The sequence below is a fragment of the Python bivittatus genome, unplaced genomic scaffold (assembly GCF_059951505.1).
Source record: "Python bivittatus isolate LINGU-HERP-01145 unplaced genomic scaffold, Pbiv_v1 ctg000970_np1212, whole genome shotgun sequence".
In the NCBI taxonomy this organism is placed as follows: Eukaryota; Metazoa; Chordata; class Lepidosauria; order Squamata; family Pythonidae; genus Python; species Python bivittatus.
The window spans coordinates 1826776-1847728 of NW_028277121.1; the positions used below are offsets into that span (position 1 = coordinate 1826776).

Consider the following 20953-nt stretch of genomic DNA (forward strand, 5'->3'; position numbering starts at 1 on the left):
TATACTTAATGGCAAGGTTTATTGTTTAACAATTAGAAGACAAAACAATTAAAATTTGCAGTTCAGAACATGCACATTCACCAAATGCCAATGACATGTAACACTGCATAGAAGTGAATATATTATTAAAATTTATTAACATTATAAAACAGTGCATTTAACATCCATTTAAAACTAAACCTGAGAAAACTACCATAAACACTGAGTCAAAAATCTCTCCATTCATGCAGCTTCACAATTTCCACAGTAGTTTCAGCAGTAATGATTTAGGGGAGCTGGAAAATCCTACCTTACCTTGAATGCAGTCCTAAGTATTATATAGTGCCTATTTTTTATGAACATTTCATGAAAACTGCAGCGGAAAACTAAGTTAATGCATTATGGCTTAAATTGTAGAACAAGAAAAAAACAACAACACTGAAACATGATTCAGCTTTTACACGTCTGGGTCACAGTTTTGCAAGTACAAAATATTAAATGGATGCACAAGTCTGTGTTGAAACAACTTATAAAGCAAGTAGATACATCACGGTCGATTTTCACTATAATTTATTGACTAATTCAATCAGTTTCTTGGGCCTTGCGCATATTTTGGAATGCTTTCACTACGGGGCTCCTTTTGAGTTGACATTCCATGCTAACAAAATGAAGGTGGCACTCCCGTTGTTCACCCAACACTTCACTTTTGCTTACCAAACATACACGCTTTGATGCCTGTTTCAGCTAACAAAGAAATAATAAGCGTTACAGCACAAGCATGCATCACGTTCAGATTCACACTGTGACATGCAGACAGATTGCTAAAACTTAACCAAAACGACAACTGCGTTTCCACAACACGTAAGTCAGTAGGGGAAAAAAGGTCACGTGGTCCAATTGTCAAGCAAATAATTAATTTAACATTAATTGATGATAAAAAGGAGGTCTTCCCATGAGAGATTGTATTATACTTTTTAAAACATTTCTTCTACTGGTATACAACTAAAAAGGTTTTTAAACTATTATTTAATTTTATTAAAATTTATTTTTGCAAATAAGTCTAACCTAAGAAAACATGACTACTTATGGCTTCACAAAGTGTATCCAGTTGGTTGATTTTCTGGTTAAATAGTACCACATTCTTACAGTTATTTAATTAAAAATAATATACAGGTATAGACATACTTTTGATTTCTGAATGGTAGCAGATTCTTTCAACAATGATTTTTTAAATGTTAACATAAATATTGCACAATACATAATATACACATAATATACAATTTCCTTAATGCAGGTAACTAAGAAAAATGTAATTTTTATCACTTTAAAATAAAATACTGTAATCTAAAAGAACCCTATTTGAATAAAGTATGCATATCAACCAACTTCCCTAAATATATATTATATTATAATATAATATATATTTCTATATTATAGTGTAATAAATAACTTTTAAAGCCTTTTTTTTAAATGAAAGGTATAGGTTTGCAAATTACATATGCTTTGTACATCCTGACTTTTGTTCAACAGTTCTCGTTTACTTGGATTTATGTTATTTAGAAGTCTGAAAATTTTTCTTTGAATCAAACATTTCTATACCATTTACTTTATAAAGCGCGTTCTCAGAACAGTTTTTTTCATCTTTCCTAGGTGGTTAGAAAATGGGAGAAAACGAAACACTGAGGTCTGGCACCTTGAATAAACTGGCACATTTGAAAGAAAAATGTAATATATAATAACTGGCAGTGAATATTGTCTACCATGTTTGTAAGGCTGGGCAACTGGGGAACTTTCATTTCCTGAATTTTAGTTAATGCAAGGTATTTATGCCTGCATCTTGATTCACCAAGGACAATCTGTGTGAGAAAACAGGATCCCCTGTGTGCAGAAACAAGACTCTGCGTGCAGATCATTATTCTAGGTCACTCGCATGCAAAACATTCCCTTTCATGCTGTTGGGAATGGAGCAGGGGTTGACCCCTGTGTCCATCTACATGTAGCGTTATGCGGACCGTATATGCGCTTGCCGCTGCTGGCTGAACTAAAGATTCTCGCTGTCAGAGTCAATAAGAGCTTGCCTTAAGGTCATAAGCAACGAACGGGATATGTTATTCAGTTTCTGCTTAATCATTATCTGAATTTATTTTTTTGATTCTAAAAGAAATATACGCCGCTTAAAACTGTACTGTAAATATGCTATCGTATTTTTTAATAATTTGCTTCAGAAATATTTTGTGTTAATATAAAGCAATAATCCAGGTTTTTGAAGATGCCCTTAACTGTGTATATGTGACAGTGTGAATGTGTGGGTGTATGTGTGTATAGTAGGTCAATTTATTTGGCTCTCATTGCTTTATTAATGATCTGTGCCAGAAATAGCTTTCCTAAAGGCAATTTCAGGCTGCAAGATTAGAAGGAGAGCCCTTTTTAACGAGAGACTTCATTGACTCCTTGTTTATTTTCTGCTTAGCCAGAGAAAAATAACTTTATACTATGAGCACAGTTATGAAATAAGTATGAAAAATTGTATACTTAAATCATAAATATATGAAATATTTCAGAAGTATATGCAATATTTAATAAATAGTGTTTCTATTTCGCATTACTTTTTAAAAATGGACTTAATGTAGAAACACAACCCACAAATATTGAATTTACCATAATTTTTATCCTTGTCCATAGATAGGTAAACAAATTGGACATGTCACTGAAATCAGACATGGAACTGTCTATATAAAATATATTATTGACCAATTGAAATGGCTCTTAACACGCACAGTGGAAAAAAGGACGTTGCAATTTAATATTAGTTTTTTTCATTATGATTTTACAAAATGACATATTTAAAAACATTTAATCAAAACATTTCAGTTAATGAGAAGGGAAGTTTTACATTACTGGTTAGAAAATGTTTTTATTTAAAACACACACAAACCTTATTATTTTAAATTCTCAAACGTTAGCTAATTTAAATCAAATTTGGGAATGTATAAACAGAATATATTAAATACCAAAAATAAACTGTTTTATAGTGCAAACAATGTATAGTATAGTACTAAGCTGATAACATCTATTCCTTTTTTTAGATGACGACGACTAACAAAGCAAATTATTTTATAGTAAACTAATTTATACGTAAAATGTTCTGTAAATAAAATTTGCATTTTGAAGAACACCTCCATGCCAATCCACTAAGAACAATCTGTTTCTGGCTTCTGTAAATATTACAAAATTCTGGTTTGGGTTCTCTTTATGGGGCCTATACATATGTATCCATGTGGGATGTACGCAATGCACTATGGTCTTGAACTATGTCCAAACAGTCAATAATATACAGTAGTTGGCTCTTTCTTTTCTGACAGTGTTCATGCCTGTTTGGGAAACAGGAAACTTAGTTAAGGCACCATCTTTTCTCTCTGCCAACCCCAACAAGTAACCCTTGCTTTTTAAAATGAAAGTTCTGATTATATGTACAGGGAGAGTGGCAAAGGAACATCTTAAACACAGCCCAATCTTGCACACAAATGTCTCCAAATCAGGATTTTAAAGCAGGTAACAAGTCTCAAAGACACATACTCATGACAGAGAAAATGAATGTTGTGTTAAATGTACACATTCTGTTAAAGGAACACAAAAGAGAAAAGAAAGGTGTCTGTAAGGCCAAAGGTGAAAGTAACTGCAGATCTGAAAATAAATGCAATAAAAATCAAATTATATCAGTTTTCATATTATTGTAAAACTTTTCAAGTACAGAGTATCAAACATGCAATTCTGACATCAAACACCATTGCTATCACTATCCTTTATCTCTACAAATGATGGCTAAAATGAGAAATATGGAACTTCTTTGGCAAACAAGCTCATTTGTCACAATTCCTTGTTAATACTTGCTTTGAAATCTTTCTTCATCACATGAATTAAGGTAATTAAAATGGTTCTTTAGCACTTGTGGAAATCAAAGGCTCATTATTTCAAATAATTTCACCATGTATACACCTTTGCAAAGGCTATGCTTCTCAATGTATAGTATGTTGAGCAATCTGGTTGTTCATTATATTCAAGATAGATATCTATATCCACAGTATTTCTCTCTATACACAGGAACAGTACTCATCTTCACTGTAAATAAGCTGTTTGAAAAGGCTGCAGGTAATTATCAGTATCCGTTTACAAAATCCAAGCAACTTTTGAAAATTTTTAGAGATGGTGTATTAGAGTATAGTTGCACAGTGCTTATGTCTACTCAATATGTGAACTTCAAGAAACAAGAGTAACAACATACAACTCCCTCTAATCTTGTTACTGGACCATGTGTGCAGATGCAGGAAATATGCATTAATTTGCCTTGATATGGCAAATATTGGAACTCTGTGACATTGTCCTTCACCATTCATCAGGTCTCTGTTTTGTTGTATCATATGCTCTTATTACTTCAGACTGTGAAACAATTCCGTTTTCATCTTGTGAGAAAGCGTATCCATCTGGAAGTAGAGAGTTCCATTGCAATTAGAAATAGTGGTGATAGTTCTAATGCTCTTTAAACATTGTGAAAAAAATCACTGAAATGAAATACTGAAAAACATTTTGTGGAGGCTAACACTGAGGACTTGCATAGAATATGGCATGAAAGGATAAAAAGATTTTGCAAGCCATAAATACTGAGTTTCCAAACAGTATATAGAAGAACATTTATTAACCAATTGGTAACATGACAAACCACTGTGATTAAAGTTTATGTTCTTTTAAAACCAAATTCCAAGAAGGAATTAAAGTGCCACGACATTTTACACATTTTAGATCAAATCTAGCCCAAGTAGAGGTCTGTTGATGCAACTGGCTATTACTGTAGCACCCAAACTGCTCATAAAGGTCAAAAGACGTTCTGTATCCACGTGAGACAGGGTGAAGGGGAGAAGAATTGGCAGATTTCAGAGAGATCACCTTGTTGAACGCAAGGCACTTTTGAATTTCTCAACCATTTTTTACTTTACCTTTTGCTCTCTTTTATATAATTAGTCTGTTAGCCATATAATCATAGATCATGAGATTAATTCTCTGTAAAACTGATATTGTTTTTTAAAATTTTATTTACTTGAAATATTTGTATTTTGCTTTTTCACTTTTAAATCTTCAATGGAGCTGAAAATCAGCTATAATGTAGTAGACAGATGAATCCTTAGAATAATATAGGAGATAATCAGTGTGTGAGGAAATTTCTAATAAGAATCATATTGAATGACTTTGCTATTATTTGTGTCTTTCGAATTTGTGTTGATTTCTTGAATATCTCAAATACTTACGAAGTAAGTTTTGTTGCAAAGATTCAGAGTGGTACAAGTTGAGATGGTTTTTCTTAAAGACGTTTTTCAATAGCTGAGCTCTTTCAGTTAAGCTAGGGAAAAAAGAACAAATTTATTAAATGCACTAAAAAAATTTTTGGGGGGTGGGGAAATCCAGTCTGCAATGATGACTATTGAACAGATTACAGAAAATGAGCGATGGCATCAACCACACACTTAACCTTAATAGAATCTGAGCAGCTACATACAGGATGAGACTAAATGGAACTATCTGTTGGCAACTCTATTTCAAGAGAAGTTGCTTTAAGTTCCTATTTACAAAGCCACTAGAACATTCCTATTCCTATATCTCACAATGATCAGGCTTGTAATAAGCATTATAACTGGAAATATTATTATTATTATTTTTGTTTACTTTATGATTTAAATCAGTGCTGTAGATTTAGCCTCAAAACTAATTTAAGGGAGAAACAAAACTTTTCGTATGTTTTCAGTAGAATGTAAATACACTTCTGGTGAAGATTTGACTGTGTAAATGAGACCTCATTAATGTTATCTTAAACATTTGAAGTTTATGACTTAATCAGCAAGGCCTGCAACTAACTGTTGTCACATTGCTGGCAGTGAGGCATCAACGAATGAACTAGGGAGAAAAATGGTTTTGGACAGTTCATGCCAGGGCATTCTCTTTACATCATTTGCATCCACTCCATGTCATTCTCAAATTTGCTGTGATGGATTCCCAAATTCCCTGGGTGAAGCTTGCGGGGGGGGGGGGGGCACAAGCAGCTGCAAAATGGAAAAAGGGAAGACAAACTTCACTGAGTGACCCAGTGTCTAAAAACAGGCTGGATCTAGCCCTAAGCCATCAAAATACAGGAATTAAACAAATTAGGGCAAGTGTGCCCAGCACGGCTTCAAGGACTTCCTTCCATCCCCTTAACAACAGTTTTGTTCTAGGTCATATGACTGGGAAAGGGGGCAGAAAGGGGGCTTCTTCATTAAAAGAAGCACAGATTTTGCTTTGTATAATAAATCCAGTGTTTCAGAACTGTTTTAGAGGGATGCCTTTGGGGGACGTTTTTTCTCTGCAAGACCCATTTTCAAACTCAGATTTTCCCCCCTTGGCTTCTCTCTCCACACCAAACTTGGTCCCTTGCTATTCAGTTTTAAAACAATTGTCAGGCTGACAGCCAGCCAGATTCCTTACCTCCTTTAGATCATTTCTTTACAACATTCCACTGAGAGTGGTAAAGAATAAAAAGAACTACAAAACCCTGCATCTGTTTGTAGATGAAAATAAGTACACATTTGGAAAATAGATGTGAAAACCCGCTAAGTGCTGCAACATATTTCATTATACCTATACTGTATATGTAGTTAACCTAATCTCGTAAAGGATTCGGAAGTTAAAGATATTCAAATACTATTTCATTACAGAGTATCACAACAAGTACCATCAATTTGAAGTATACAGTGGGGCAAAAAAGTATTTAGTCAGCCACCAATTGTGCAGGTTCTCCCACTTAAAAAGATGAGAGAGGCCTGTAATTTTCATCATAGGTATACCTCAACTATGAGAGACAAAATGGGGGAAATCCAGAAAATCACATTGTCTGATTTTTAAAGAATTTATTTGCAAATCATGGTGGAAAATAAGTATTTGGTCACCTACAAACAAGCAAGATGTCTGGCTCTCACAGACCTGTAACTACTTCTTTAAGAGGGTCCTCTGTCCTCCACTCGTTACCTGTAGTAATGGCACCTGTTTGACCTTGTTATCAGTATAAAAGACACCTGTCCACAACCTCAAACAGTCACACTCCAAACTCCACTATGGCCAAGACCAAAGAGCTGTCGAAGGACACCAGAAACAAAATTGTAGACCTGCACCAGGCTGGGAAGACTGAATCTGCAATAGGCAAGCAGCTTGGTGTGAAGAAATCAACTGTGGGAGCAAGAATTAGAAAATGGAAGACATACAAGACCACTGATAATTTCCCTCAATCTGGGGCTCCATGCAAGATCTCACCCCGTGGGGTCAAAATGGTCACAAGAACGGTGAGCAAAAATCCCAGAACCACACGGGGGGACCTAGTGAATGACCTGCAGAGAGCTGGGACCAAAGTAACAAAGGCTACCATCAGTAACACACTATGCCGCCAGGGACTCAAATCCTGCAGTGCCAGACGTGTCCCCCTGCTTAAGCCAGTACATGTCTGGGGCCATCTGAAGTTTGCTTGAGAGCATTTGGATGATCCAGAAGAAGACTGGGAGAATGTCATATGGTCAGATGAAACCAAAGTAGAATGTTTTGGTCTAAACTCGACTCGTTGTGTTTGGAGGAGAGAGAATGCTGAGTTGCATCCAAAGAACACCATACCTACTGTGAAGCATGGGGGTGGAAACATCATGCTTTGGGGCTGTTTTTCTGCAAAGGGACCAGGACGACTGATCCGTGTAAAGGAAAGAATGAATGGGGCCATGTATCGTGAGATTTTGAGTGAACACCTCCTTCCATCAGCAAGGGCATTGAAGATGAAACGTGGCTGGGTCTTTCAGCATGACAATGATCCCAAGCACACTGCCCGGGCAATGAAGGAGTGGCTTCGTAAGAAGCATTTCAAGGTCCTGGAGTGGCCTAGCCAGTCTCCAGATCTCAACCCCATGGAAAACCTTTGGAGGGAGTTGAAAGTCCGTGTTGCCCAGCGACAGCCCCAAAACATCACTGCTCTAGAGGAGATCTGCATGGAGGAATGGGCCAAAATACCAGCAGCAGTGTGTGAAAACCTTGTGAAGACTTACAGAAAACGTTTGACCTCTGTCATTGCCAACAAAGAATATATAACAAAGTATTGAGATGAACTTTTGATATTGACCACATACTTATTTTCCACCATGATTTGCAAATAAATTCTTTAAAAATCAGACAATGTGATTTTCTGGATTTTTTTCCCCATTTTGTCTCTCATAGTTGAGGTATACCTATGCTGAAAATTACAGGCCTCTCTCATCTTTTTAAGTGGGAGAACTTGCACAATTGGTGGCTGACTAAATACTTTTTTGCCCCACTGTATGTTAAAGAAATAATTACTGTCTTAACTTGAATTAAGAAAGGCAAGGTCAAAGGATGGTAAGTTTTTAAATGTGTGATGTAGTAATTTAATTTTTCATTTACCATGTCAGAGAAATAGCAAGAAGTGTGTGAGAATGATGTGAATTGATATATAGTAGTTTTGGTGGTTACTACTGTTGTGATTTGTTATACGTATATCCTACCTTTCCTCCAGGATCCCAAGTCAACTTATCTGGTTGCTCCATTTTATCTGCACAAATACAACTCTGTGTGGTACAATTCTGTGAAACAGTATTTGCCCCCTTCTGGATTTTCTGAATTTTTGTGTATCTTTGCCATGTGAGTTCTGCTGATACAAAAGGGAATCTGAGTTTGATACCTGCTTCATTTATTTCCTAAACAAAATAATCCTCCATGCATTGTGCCGGTGTGAAAAGGCAACTGCCCTTTTAGATACAGTAACTGAGTGCCGCACCTTGAATTCCAACAACTGCTGTCAAAGGCTTCCAGTAATTGGTAATTGCTGTCACATCACAGTATAGAAATGTTAACCCATTCTTCCAGGACAAACGGCTTCCATATAGTGGCATTTAACAGTTTTTCAGCATGAATTGCTTGGTTCTGATCTTGCCACAACATTTCTGTGGTTTAGGTCTGGTCTTGGATGTAACAGTTCTAAAACACTGGATTTATTATGCAAAGCAAAATTTATGCTTCTTTTAATGATGGCAAGTTGTCCAGGTCCTCAGCCAGCATTCAAATCCATGACGCTCTCACCTCCATGCTTGACAGCTAGCATGTGGTCCTTATTGTGGAATGCTCCATTTGGTTTCCTCTAGTCATAATACCTACATAGTCCAAAGAGTTTGTCTTTTGTCCACAGAATATTCTCCAGGAGTCTGAAGGGTCATCCAGCTGCTTTTTGGCAAACCTGAGATGAATATCAATGTTCTTCTTAGTAAAGCATGGGCCACAGCTTCTGCTCTTCTACTCTCCCATGAATCTCATGTTTATGCAATGTATTTTTGATGGTAGAGTAATGAATGCTAACTTCAGCCACAGCAAAGAAGGACTGCAGATCCCTGGGGTTCTTTGCAACTTCCTGGACATTTAGGCAGTTCTCAGAGTGATTTTTGACAGGATGGCCACCCTTGGGGAGATTTACTATTGTGCCAAATCTCCATTTCAAGCTTTGTGTCTAACTGTTGATCACTGCAGGTAGCTCCAGAGCTTTGGAAATGGTTTGTAATCATTTTCATCCATCAGTGACTTTTTTTTTTAGCACAGTGCAACATGTCTCTGGAGTCTGTATGATGAGAACTTCACTGTGATGAGGGGAGCCAGGTTTGTGAGGTTTACATAACACAGGGTTGGCTGAATCAGCCCTGATTGTTTAACGAGATACTCACACAACTGGTTCAAGTTCAAAACCAATGTAACAAACACTAAACTTGTATGTTACTTGTTCACTCAGATTCTTTTTATATAGGACTACATGAAACTCGAGTAACTTTCAGTGGAAATAATACACAAAAATTAAGAAAATCCTAAAAGATGTGAATACTTTTTCAGAGGACTTTATGTCATGAGGAGAATGATTGGCCCAAAGTCACCTGGTGAGTTTCCATGGCTGATATGAACTTGCTTGGGTCCTTTGATCATAGTCTACCATCTTAACCATTATATCACACTGGAATATTACTATTCACAAAAATTTCCAGTAGAAGAAAATATTTATATCTGAAAGAAAGACATTTCTGAATTGAAGATAATTTACTACCTCAAGGAAGAATAGATAAAAAAAGCTATAAATACAGACAAAATCATGTCTAATGTTTAACCTCTCCACCTTGTCAGCTTAGAGCTCCTAGCTCTGGGTCAAACAAATTTTGAAGATTTTCCCCTCCCCATTAAAAATATGCACGTGATTCATTTAAATATCTGTGTGCATATGTACACAGAGCCACAAAAATCTGGGCAACCACTTGGTAGCATCTAGTGTTATCTGGATTTTTTTAAAACTCAGATCCGGTATCCTAAATGTTCATGCACCTACTAAAGGTTATGCTTTAAAACTGGGGTGGGGTCTTTTAATAATTTTCCAGTAACATATTAACTAAATTAATAACTACTACTTAACATTAACTACCCGTAACATAAGGTACCTTTTATAAAATTAATTTTCATCTGGAGATATGAACTGTTCGCTCACACAAACCAAGAAGCATACAAGTACATATACACAGAGAAACGTTTCCCTCCCTTCATCCGGCACAGATAGCAAAAAGAAAGAAAAACAATTGGGAGAATCATGGGATAAGAGGAAAGGGTAGCTACTCCGGGAGAGGAAGCCAAGAGAAAGGGGGGAACAAAACTAGATGAAAATGAAGCAAGGGGAGGAAGTGATAGTACAAAGAAAGAGTTTAATTTAGGTGTTACAAAAAAGTCAAATTCACAAGGTAAAGGGCTACTCCCAAGCAGAGGCTAATCTTCAGGTATATTCAAAGGCAGCCTTGTTTTGTAAAGCTGTATTTGCAGCCATTTGAAGTCCCTTATTTTCAACAGCTGCTTCTCTTCTTCTTAGGGACTGAACTACTTCCCCCCATGCCCACTGAAATGTACAATTCACAATGAACTATTAGTCGAAAAAATGTCCCTTAACTTGCTCTATGCAATATAAGAGCCTACAGTTAATGCAAGGTACTCCTGGCATGCTGAAGTAGTTGCATAATTAGTTAAAAAGGCTGTTAAATTAAATCAAGGCAAGAGAATCCTTAACTACAATATTTGGTTCATTTTATCAGCAAAATTAATTCAAAGACCTTTATGATAATCTTTGATCAAAGCAATGAAGTCCAATCAGAGAAAAGCAAAATACCTCTGTGCCACATAAATGGAATGTGAATATTCAATAGTGGGGAAACTACTTATAATAATATTTTACCTTTTCCCATGAACAACAGCTCCTGGATCTTGAGATTTTGCTTCCAACTCCTGAACTTCATCTACTAAAGTCTTAAATGCTGCTCTCTTTACTCTAAAATAATAATTTTAAAAACGTTCAGTTAATTTGTTCTAAAATTCTACGTCTTTTATTTGTCTGTGAATATCAGTGTAAAATTAAATTTAATTCAGTAACATTAAATTCAATCCCACAATAATATTATTTAAGAAAGAATGTAAATTACACTTCAGCAGCCCACAGGGAGCTCAGATTATACATTTATTTTTAAGTTTAACCATTAGGGAACCAGGAAGTAAGATTTTCCAAAGAAGCATTCCATTCCAACGGTACATATGTGCTTTTGCTTTCATATTTTATATTATATTATTAAATTCTGATGTATATACATTGTTCTCTTCTGAAGAGCAATCTCAACTAACCAATAAATCTATTAGTAGACTAAGGAATCAATTCTCTATACATGTGCAAATCTAACTGAGCTTGTATTTAATTAAGTAGATATGCCAATAATTATACTGCATCATTAAATCTACTTACTTAGGAATATATCCCGTTGAACTAATGGGATTTCCTTCTGAGTAGCTGTGGAGGCTGCACAGTAATTTTAGGTAATTAACAAGTGGACAGATTAATTATTTTGGGGCCCATATATTAATTATATCATACTCACACTTTATATACTACATCAAATATCAGTGCTGTCATTGGAATACTTAATAAGCCCATCCAGAAGACTCCGGAGCTGAATAACATCACTGCCTACATAGATTTAAAAAAATATATATGTATATAAAATGAAACATTTGCAATGATATTAAATAAAATATCTGTGAAAGCTAATCTTCATAAATCACCTATGTGGAAAAATTAGGCCTGACCAGTGAAAATGTCAGCAAGGTTGCATGTATTTCCTGCAGAGCTTGAGAAGCTAAGTGGCTCTTCCTAGCTGAAGGAGAACCTCTTCGCAGCTGGAGGTGCACTTCATTGCCTGGAGATGAAGACCACTGGCTGGCGCTGCATGAATCTCCCAGAAGTGGAACGGGCAGGGATTTGCCCTTCGATGGGAGACACGGTCCGGTTTTATATACGTTACACCTAAAAGAAGACTTGCGTACCTTTGAAGATTTTTTTTTTCCTCCTGAAAAATTTACCTGGCTACTTGCCATTAAAGCTCAATAGGAAAATTTCTGTGGGCTTCTGGAACATTGTAGTGTTGTAATCATCTTCCTCAGGATAGCTATTTTTAATAGTTTGTAAGCCACCCAGAATCACTGGTGAGTGGGCCATTTTAGAAACTGAAACAACAAATAAATGCTTTTTTGGGAAGAGAGGTATAGGCAACCTGTTGGGTACAGGTTGTTCCTCTCTGTTCTAGGGATATTTTTAATGTGATTTTTATTACGATTTTTGTTGCACTGTCATTATATCATTTTACTGTTTAATACCACTGCCTTGAAAAATTCTATAAAGTAGTATAAAATATGCTGAATAAAATCTATAAAACAGTTGCTGGTTAACTGATAGCTTTTCATTTACATTTCATAATCCTTTATTCACTTTCCAGAGAAGTAGACAGATTATGTGAAGATACTGTAATATGTGAAAATACAGTTAAGTTCTTCATTAAAAGGAGAAGTTTATGAATGAAATTTCCAAGATATTTTAAGTAATTTAGAGGCTCGGGGCTAACTACACGCGTTCATATTTCTTATTAGCTCCAGACGTACTTGTATGGCAGCAGAAATTTCAGGTTTCTAGATGATAGAAACACACAAACAATATTTAAAATAAAATGTTGATTTAAGATGTTGGAAATTAGTCTCTGGCATTGTGTCTATTGTTCAAAATTGTTCTATGTGAATCCCAGTTCATAAAATGACAAACAGGAAGTCTCTATGTGGAGCTTTTAAAAACTTTTAAACTCTTCTGCTGAATGGCAACAATATATGATGCCTCAAAAGCCACTAGCTTGGATCTGAAAATGCTCCTGGAAGAGTGGAAGGCTTGCTAATCCCCTCAAGCTGCAGCCTGCGGGCCCCAAAATCACTACAGAGAGACCCTTTTTCCCAAGGCAGGGGGAGATGGGTCAGGGAGTGAAATTAGTGCCCCCTCTTGTGTAGCAGTGATGTATTTTGTGCTTTGAGAATACATTTAAATCTAACTGAAGGTTTATTGATTGGACATAGCTCCTTTGTCTTCATCAAATAACAATATGTTAATTATTTTGCCCATATGTAAATTATAAAGAATAGCTTGTGACTTTACAGGTGGAATGGAAGCTATTCTTTGTAATTTAATCTAAATATTATGCACAGAGAAACAAAGGATGCTCACAGAATGATAACATATTAAAGAAAATAGGACATTTACTGTTCTAAATACATTGCATAAGTACTAAAGAAGAAAGGATGAGTTGATATGTAGCTTCTAATGAAAAAAAGCAAGGCGTTAAAATAACATACCGGGTTGATTTCTGAATTAAAAATAAAGGCAGCAATGGTGGCGATTTAAATAGAATTCCTTTATTTTTAAATGATTCTTAATGACTTTTAAAGTTAGGGAAACCACCAAAGAGCTGTCATTGTGTAATCCCCCCTGTATTAAAAGTTGCTTGGTGAAACAGCAGAATTGATCATGTAGGTCTCAGGATGTTAATTCTGACCATTGTAATGCTAACTATGAATGGAGGAACAACAGGCGCCTACCATTCAGTCAATCCAGCCTTTGGCTTTACAAATGAGCAACGTGAATTGAAGGGAAAAACGTTTTTCTGCATCATATTTGAAAGCCTGTCAGATTTTTTCCCGTTGCAGAGTTAATCCAAAACTAAAAGATTTAAAGCTGACATTCACATTAAAGACAGAAAGCTTCTTTGTATATTTGGATGAAGAGGGAGAAAAATACAATCCCACAAGAAAGCTCCCTCCGGGCTCAGCTGAACCATTTTTGTCTCTAACTTTTCACATCTCTCTGCACAGAGACAGGTCATCTGGGAAACGGCTAACCGATCCAGCTTAGACAATGGTGCTAACAGGGACGGCCTGTCCCGGGGATGGATTCTGTCTGCCTTTTTGCGATTTACAAATTCATCGGCAGCGCATGCCAAGTCTTCTCTGCCCTTGCCCCTTTTGGCCTTGGGAAATCAAATGGGATCTGCTGAAACAGTGGCTCGGTCCCAATCACAACTGAAAAATACAAATTTCCAATTAATTGGCCTTAACTGAACTGAAAGTTTTTAAAACCTGTTAAATGAAAATGTCCCTCTTAATTTATTATGTATAAAAACTGATACTCAGAAACATGCAAGAAACATTTAACTATTTAATTGGAGGAATTTAATCAAAGTGCTGAAAGGTATCATTAATATGACAGCAAATGATGTTTACAGAAATATATTTATATATGATAATCCTGAAGTCTTCCCTGGGGTGTAGCTGCCTCAGTGCTTTAGGGGAGGTAGTGTGCACGCACTAACTTATTCGCAAAATACCCTTTGAATGCTGTGCATAGCCGATCACCAGCATATATATAAGCTAACTTTAAACGACCAAGTAGATACGTTCCATAGCCAGAGAATCTCCACATCCCACAAGGTTTGAACTTGCTGTTACTTTAGAACTAACAGTGGACTTCTTACTTGAATTCTACTAGTTTAAAAATCTAGGCCAGATTGTACTCTCGTATGTATTAGGAAGAAACACTGACAAATGCTGGCAATTCGTGGCTTTATGAAATAAATCCATGCAAACTGCGATGAATCCCATCATCGTCTTCCATCATTACAAAATATCTTCTTGACTATATCCAATATAACTTTTATGCACTGATGATTCAATTATTTTTTAAAAATGGTTAAAGGATAAGCTGCTTTTCCTGATTTTTAGCTACAGGGATGAGGAATCCCCTTTTTATGGAAAAAAATTCTCTTTTTATGGAAAACCCCCCTTTTCATGGAATTCCCCCCCCACTTTTTATCCCCTTTTTACCTGAGGGCTGCACTTTCTCTTGCTTAACTTAGAAGCCACACAGGGCATGGCCAGTGACATCATGCCTTCACCAAAATGGTTGGAACTAAGTTTTTAGGACTTGGGTGTTGAAGGCCAATAGGAACTGTAAGTCTTATAGGTGCTTAAAAGCTAACAACCCCGCCCCCGCTCCCCCCAAAAAACACAAATAAGTTTGACTTCCTTAGTTTTTCACACTCTGGAGAGTTCTGGAGATTGTAAATGGAGTGTTGTAGATGAACTCTTTGTGCTTCGTGAAAACACCGTTCCTAGAAACTGAAAAAATGCTGTCCTGGCTATGAGTGTATCTGCAATCAACCAAGAGTGCTTCAGCAACTGCAACGCTAAAGTTAGGGACGCAGGGCGACGGCCCTAATTCAACAGACCACAGCAGTGACTAGATATTGCAGTCCACAGGTGACTCATTGTTAATGCATACAGATGAAGCTGGGCTGTAGCGACAACTTAGGGCTGACGCTGGCATACCAATTATCATTCTGCTTAGCAGCAGCTCTGCTGCAACCCTTGGACCTTATAGCTGGGCTCATGTTGGGACCCCTCAAACTATTAGTGCTGGAGAATTTCAATCTCCATGCCCTGGATGGGATCAGGAATCCATGGCTTCTATGGAAACCAAGAGCTTTTCCCAGGTCGTCTCAGGCCCAGCACATATATACACGTGATGGGAGACACTGGGCTAAGTCCTTTGCTGCAGTCAGTTCACTTTCTAGTTAATATGGAAACTGATCTCTGCAGAAGTAGATTGATTAGGATGGTGCGTCCCAGGCACCTGATGACTTTTCAGGCTTCCTGAAGGCATTTGTGGATTTCCCCATTGATCTGTCAGGCAGGAAGATTGACAGAAGAGGCTCCTAGAGCATGGGGGCAAAGGATGAAGGCATGACTAAATATGGTTACATACTCAGGGTTGGGTCTCTATTGTGACAACAGAAATGGCAAAGTGGTTGTAGTTCTTTGCTCTTGTTGCAAAGGTGTGGATTCTTGCCCACCTGCTTTGTTCAAAGTTACCCACATTTTATGGGAGAACCAGGTTAATGCAGAGGCCGCTGGATTGAGATTCAGCGTGGATAAAATTATTCATGTTTGCTATGGATTGTACCCCACTATGGATTGTACTGAAAAAGATGTCTGGGGCAACTTTCTGCACAGTCATCTGGGATTTATTTTAGCTTCAGGAATCTGAGGAGTGAATAAGTTTTTTTGTAGCATAATCTCTGCCACACGTGGGCTGGATCTGTGCTCTGTCTCCTTCAGGCAGCCAGAAATGTGTGTGCAGCTGAATTCAGAAGGTGATTAATGACTCTTAGTAGTACGCACAAACCAGAAAATGTGTTTTATTTTGTCCACCCACATAGACTCTCCCAGCTTTGGAGCTCAGAAATTCAGTTGGACCATTACAGCATGTCACAGTCTGGCCAAACTAAAACGAACATTTTAGTTGCTCTGAGTTTTGTCCGAGAAATATTTGGGGGTGGTCTTAGCATATATAGAAGGCTGATATATTTTGCTCTTTCCTCTTTTCTGCATGGTCTATGTGCCAGCCTGTCTGTTGTTCTTCCCACTGCCTTATTTTCCTGTCACAGCTATGCCTGAATTCAAGCGTGGAATACCAGACTAGCCCATGAATTCCTCCAGTGATTTCTCCCCAATTGCTTCCTTTCCCATAGTCATTGCTGGTGAGCTTGAATTCAAATGCAGCATATCCTGACCCATGCAACCAGCCCTCTCCCATCTTCCCAGTGCCTTTCTTTCTTGTAGCTGCTGCCCTACCCAACTGACTCATTTGCCCTTCTCTCTAACCTTCCCAGTGCCTTCCTTTTCCTAATCAGTGCTTAGCCACTGCTACTAGGTGCTACTAAAGGCCTTGTGGTTTCTCATCTTCCACCTCAGAACGCCTCTCCCCAGTATAAAAGTGTTCCAGGTCCATGCTCAGATCAAGGAGGTGTTTTGGTCCAGGCATGGACTACCCAATACTTACTGTTTCATGCACAGTACCACCCTTGCAAACAACATTCTGCACTCAATTACGGAGGACCTTTGAGTCAGGGTTTACACCTGGGCACAGTTTGCTCTGGTTGATGATCTGCATTGGGACCCAGATGGAGGAAGTGTATCCCTCTTGGTCTTAGACTTTTGGGCAATGTTCAATACTATCAATTATGCTATCTTTCTGGACCACCTGCAAAGGTTGGGGGATGGAACATTGTTTTACAGTGGTTCCATTCCTTCCTGAGTAGATGGTTCCAGTCAGCAGTCATGGGGAAGGAGAAATTTGCTCTAGGATATATATATATATATCTTATATATATTATAGGAGTTGGCTCTCTCCCCATGTCATTTAACATCCACATCAAACTGTTGGGAGAAGTCATCTGTTGGATTACAATAATGCCAACGGTACTTAGTTATACACCACCTTTTCAGAATCAGTTGGAGATGTAGCTCTATTCTGGTCCTGAGATTAGCTGTGGACAGCTTTCCATTCTATCTGAGGGAGCAAGTCTATGATTTTGGGGTTTTCCTAGACTTATGGCTTCAGCTTGAGCTGCCAGAGGAATTTTTGCCCAGCTTCACTGGTACACCAGTTATGTCCCTTCTTGGACTAGACAGACCTTACGATAGTGACTACATACTTATCATTATGTGATTAGGCAACATTTTCCATAATTAGTTTCCCATTGCCTTCTTCCTAGGCCTGGAGAGAGACTGACTGGAGCTAAGTCAACCAGCTGGCTTCATGCACAAGACAGGACTAGAATTCTCAGTCTCTCAGGTTCTAGTCCAGTGCCTTTAACCATTTCACCAAAATGAAAGATTGGCTCTCCTAGAACCTCTACTCAAAGAGAAGTGAAGGGGATGGGGCCCCAGAAGCAAACCTCAATGGCAGTCCTGGCATTATGGAACAGCTTATCCCATAGGTTCATTTAGCCCCCACATAACTGGTCATGAAAATGATCCTATTTAGATAAGCATCTAATGGTGGAGTTGACGTTTTTTTTTTTGCATTGTGGATTTTAAAATTTTGATTGTGATTCACATTTTTAGATTAACCGGATGATAGATTTTATTGGGAAGATTTGAGGAATGATTTATTATTACTACTTTTATCATTGTCAATTACTTTGAGTCCAGTGTACTAATTAACCAAAATCAAAATTCTCTAGGAATGTAGCATCATGGGTACATTTCATATTGATTATGCCAATTTTGGCTGTATTGAAAAAGAGTAGGAAAAAAGATTAAAATACTTGACAAGGAAAATATAAATAAAGAAATAATTTATATCTACTTTTAGAAATGATGCTAAAAGAAACTCAGTATCTGCAAAACTATGGCATTTGAAATTGAATGTGGTATTTTTTATGTATTCTAAAATATACTCTGTTTTATATTAGCATTTGCATCAAAACACCAATACATATCTCTGGCAAATGCATTTTTACCTATGTTCTTTCACCTTTTTTGACTAGCTGTCTTGTACCATTACATGGTCCTGGTTTATTTTTACTGTGTTCGCATTTGAACATTCTAAAATATTTTCATCATCATTCCCTAGAGATGATTCTTCAGGTTTCTGTTTAAATGCTTTTCTGAAACTTTTTTAACGTTAGGTGTCAGCACTACCATGACCTGAGGTTGTCCAGGAGAACTCCTAACTGTTGACAAGTTTTAAATCATCTCTTGCTTGAAAGAAAAATTATAATACATGTTTGCAAAGATTTATATGTTAGTTAAAAGAAACATTACCTCTCCAGACATGTCTGGTGCCATAGGAATGATTGGCCATAAAGAAGAGTAGATGCCAAAAAATACTACCCAGAGTGCAATGCTGCCCCATATAGCTATATGACTAAACTGAAAAAAAGAAAAGAAACTGTTAGTAAATGAATACTTCTAAAACAGTTATATATATAAGGAAATAGATATGTCTGTTATAAAAACATTACGCATTAAAGTCTAACTTAAATTTTGCTCCCTTTGAAAATGTCAAAACATAGCCTGGCTTCTCTTTTCATCTAAACCAGTGTTTCTTATTTTTTTAAACTGTTTTATTGTATTGTGTATTGTCGAAGGCTTTCACGGCCGGCATACGATGGCTGGTGTGGGTCTTCCGGGCTGTGTGGCCGTGGTCTTGAAGTCTTGTTTCCTAACGTTTCGCCAGCACCTGTGACCGGCATCTTCAGAGTGCAGGAGCACAGACAGGAGCAGTTCTCTCTGTGCCCAGGGTGATGTGACCCTTTTGTGGGTATTTATAGAGATCTGGGGGGGGAGGGGGGATGGGGGTGTGTGGGTGGGGTTGGGTTACTGAGTGGCTGCTTGTTTTGGTGTCAGCATCTGTGTGTATCTTCCTGGGGATTAGGCAGGGTTTTTCTTCTACTGAATTGTTAACGAGGGGCTGCTGGGGGTGATTAGCAAGTTCATTGTGTGAACTGTTCACATGTCCTGGTGGTTGAGCTGAGTTCGTTGACCTTTTGCAGGCTGTATTTTTCAGGACTGGTAGCCAGGTTTTGTTGATTTTTAGACTCTCCTCTTTTTTATTGAAACTGTGCTGGTGTTTGTGAATCTCAATGGCTTCCCGGTATAGCCTGGTATAGTGGCTGTTGGTGTTGTCCAGTATCTCTGTGTTTTCAAATAGGATTTTGTGTCCAGTGTGCTTGAGAGCATGTTCAGCTACTGCAGATTTTTCTGGTTGCTGTAGTCTGCAGTGTCTTTCGTGTTCTTTTATCCTGGTATGGATGCTGCGTTTTGTGGTCCCGATGTATACTTGCCCGCAACTGCATGGTGTGCAGTATACTCCTGCAGCGGTGAGGGGATCCCTTTTGTCTTTTGCTGATTTTAGCACTTCTTGTACTTTTCTGGTGGGTCTGAAGATTGTTTGGAAGTTGTGTTTTTCCATCAGTTTTCCCATGCGGTCTGTGACCCCTTTGATATAGGGCAGAAATACTTTATTGGTGGGTGGCTGTTTTTCTTCTTCAGTCGCATGTTGCTTTCTTGGTTTGATGGCTCTTTTTATTTCATTCTTGGAGTAGCCATTCGCTTGTAGGACCCAATTAAGGTGGTTAAGTTCAGAGTTTAGGAATTGGGTTTCGCAGATCCGATTGGCACGATCCATGAGGGTTTTGATAATGCCTCTTTTCTGACGTGGGTGGTGGTTGGAGTTTTTGTGTAGGTACCGGTCTGTGTGGGTGGGTTTTCTGTAGACTTTGTGTCCTAATTTGAGGTCTGGTTTGCGTATGACCAACGTGTCTAGAAATGGAATTTGGCCATCCACTTCTTTTTCCATGGTGAATTGTATATTGGGGTGGATGCTGTTTAGGTGGTTCAGGAACTTCTCTAGGTCTTCTTCATCCTGACTCCAAATTTTTTATCCTGTTTTATTGTATTATTTATTGTATCCATCCTGTTTTATTGTATTATTATAAATCACAAGTAGTATATTATATTATTTGGATACAGTAGCCTTTATACAGTATTAACTAGAGACTGTTAACACTTGAATGTTTAAATAACTTAAACCTTTAAAGATAAAGAAGATTATATTAATATTAGGTATAATTTCTAAAATGAGAATGTTGATAAGCATAAAGTTGTTTACATTTTACACATA

General features: G+C 37.5%; 1 protein-coding gene across 5 annotated transcripts in view; it reads right to left on the reverse strand.

Moving 5' to 3' along the window:
* Positions 1-20953, reverse strand: part of ATP8A1 (ATPase phospholipid transporting 8A1) — a 102837-nt gene continuing 81884 nt past the window's right edge. For all 5 annotated transcript variants that reach the window (XM_088131099.1, XM_088131096.1, XM_088131098.1 and 2 more), the window contains 5 exons: positions 19093-19200; positions 11991-12079; positions 11300-11392; positions 5280-5371; positions 1-4460 (listed from right to left, as the gene is read on the reverse strand). In XM_088131099.1, coding sequence (XP_087987225.1) covers positions 4363-4460; positions 5280-5371; positions 11300-11392; positions 11991-12079; positions 19093-19200 — 480 coding nt within the window. In that variant the 3' untranslated portion in view covers positions 1-4362. The remainder of the gene's footprint in view (positions 4461-5279; positions 5372-11299; positions 11393-11990; positions 12080-19092; positions 19201-20953) is intronic.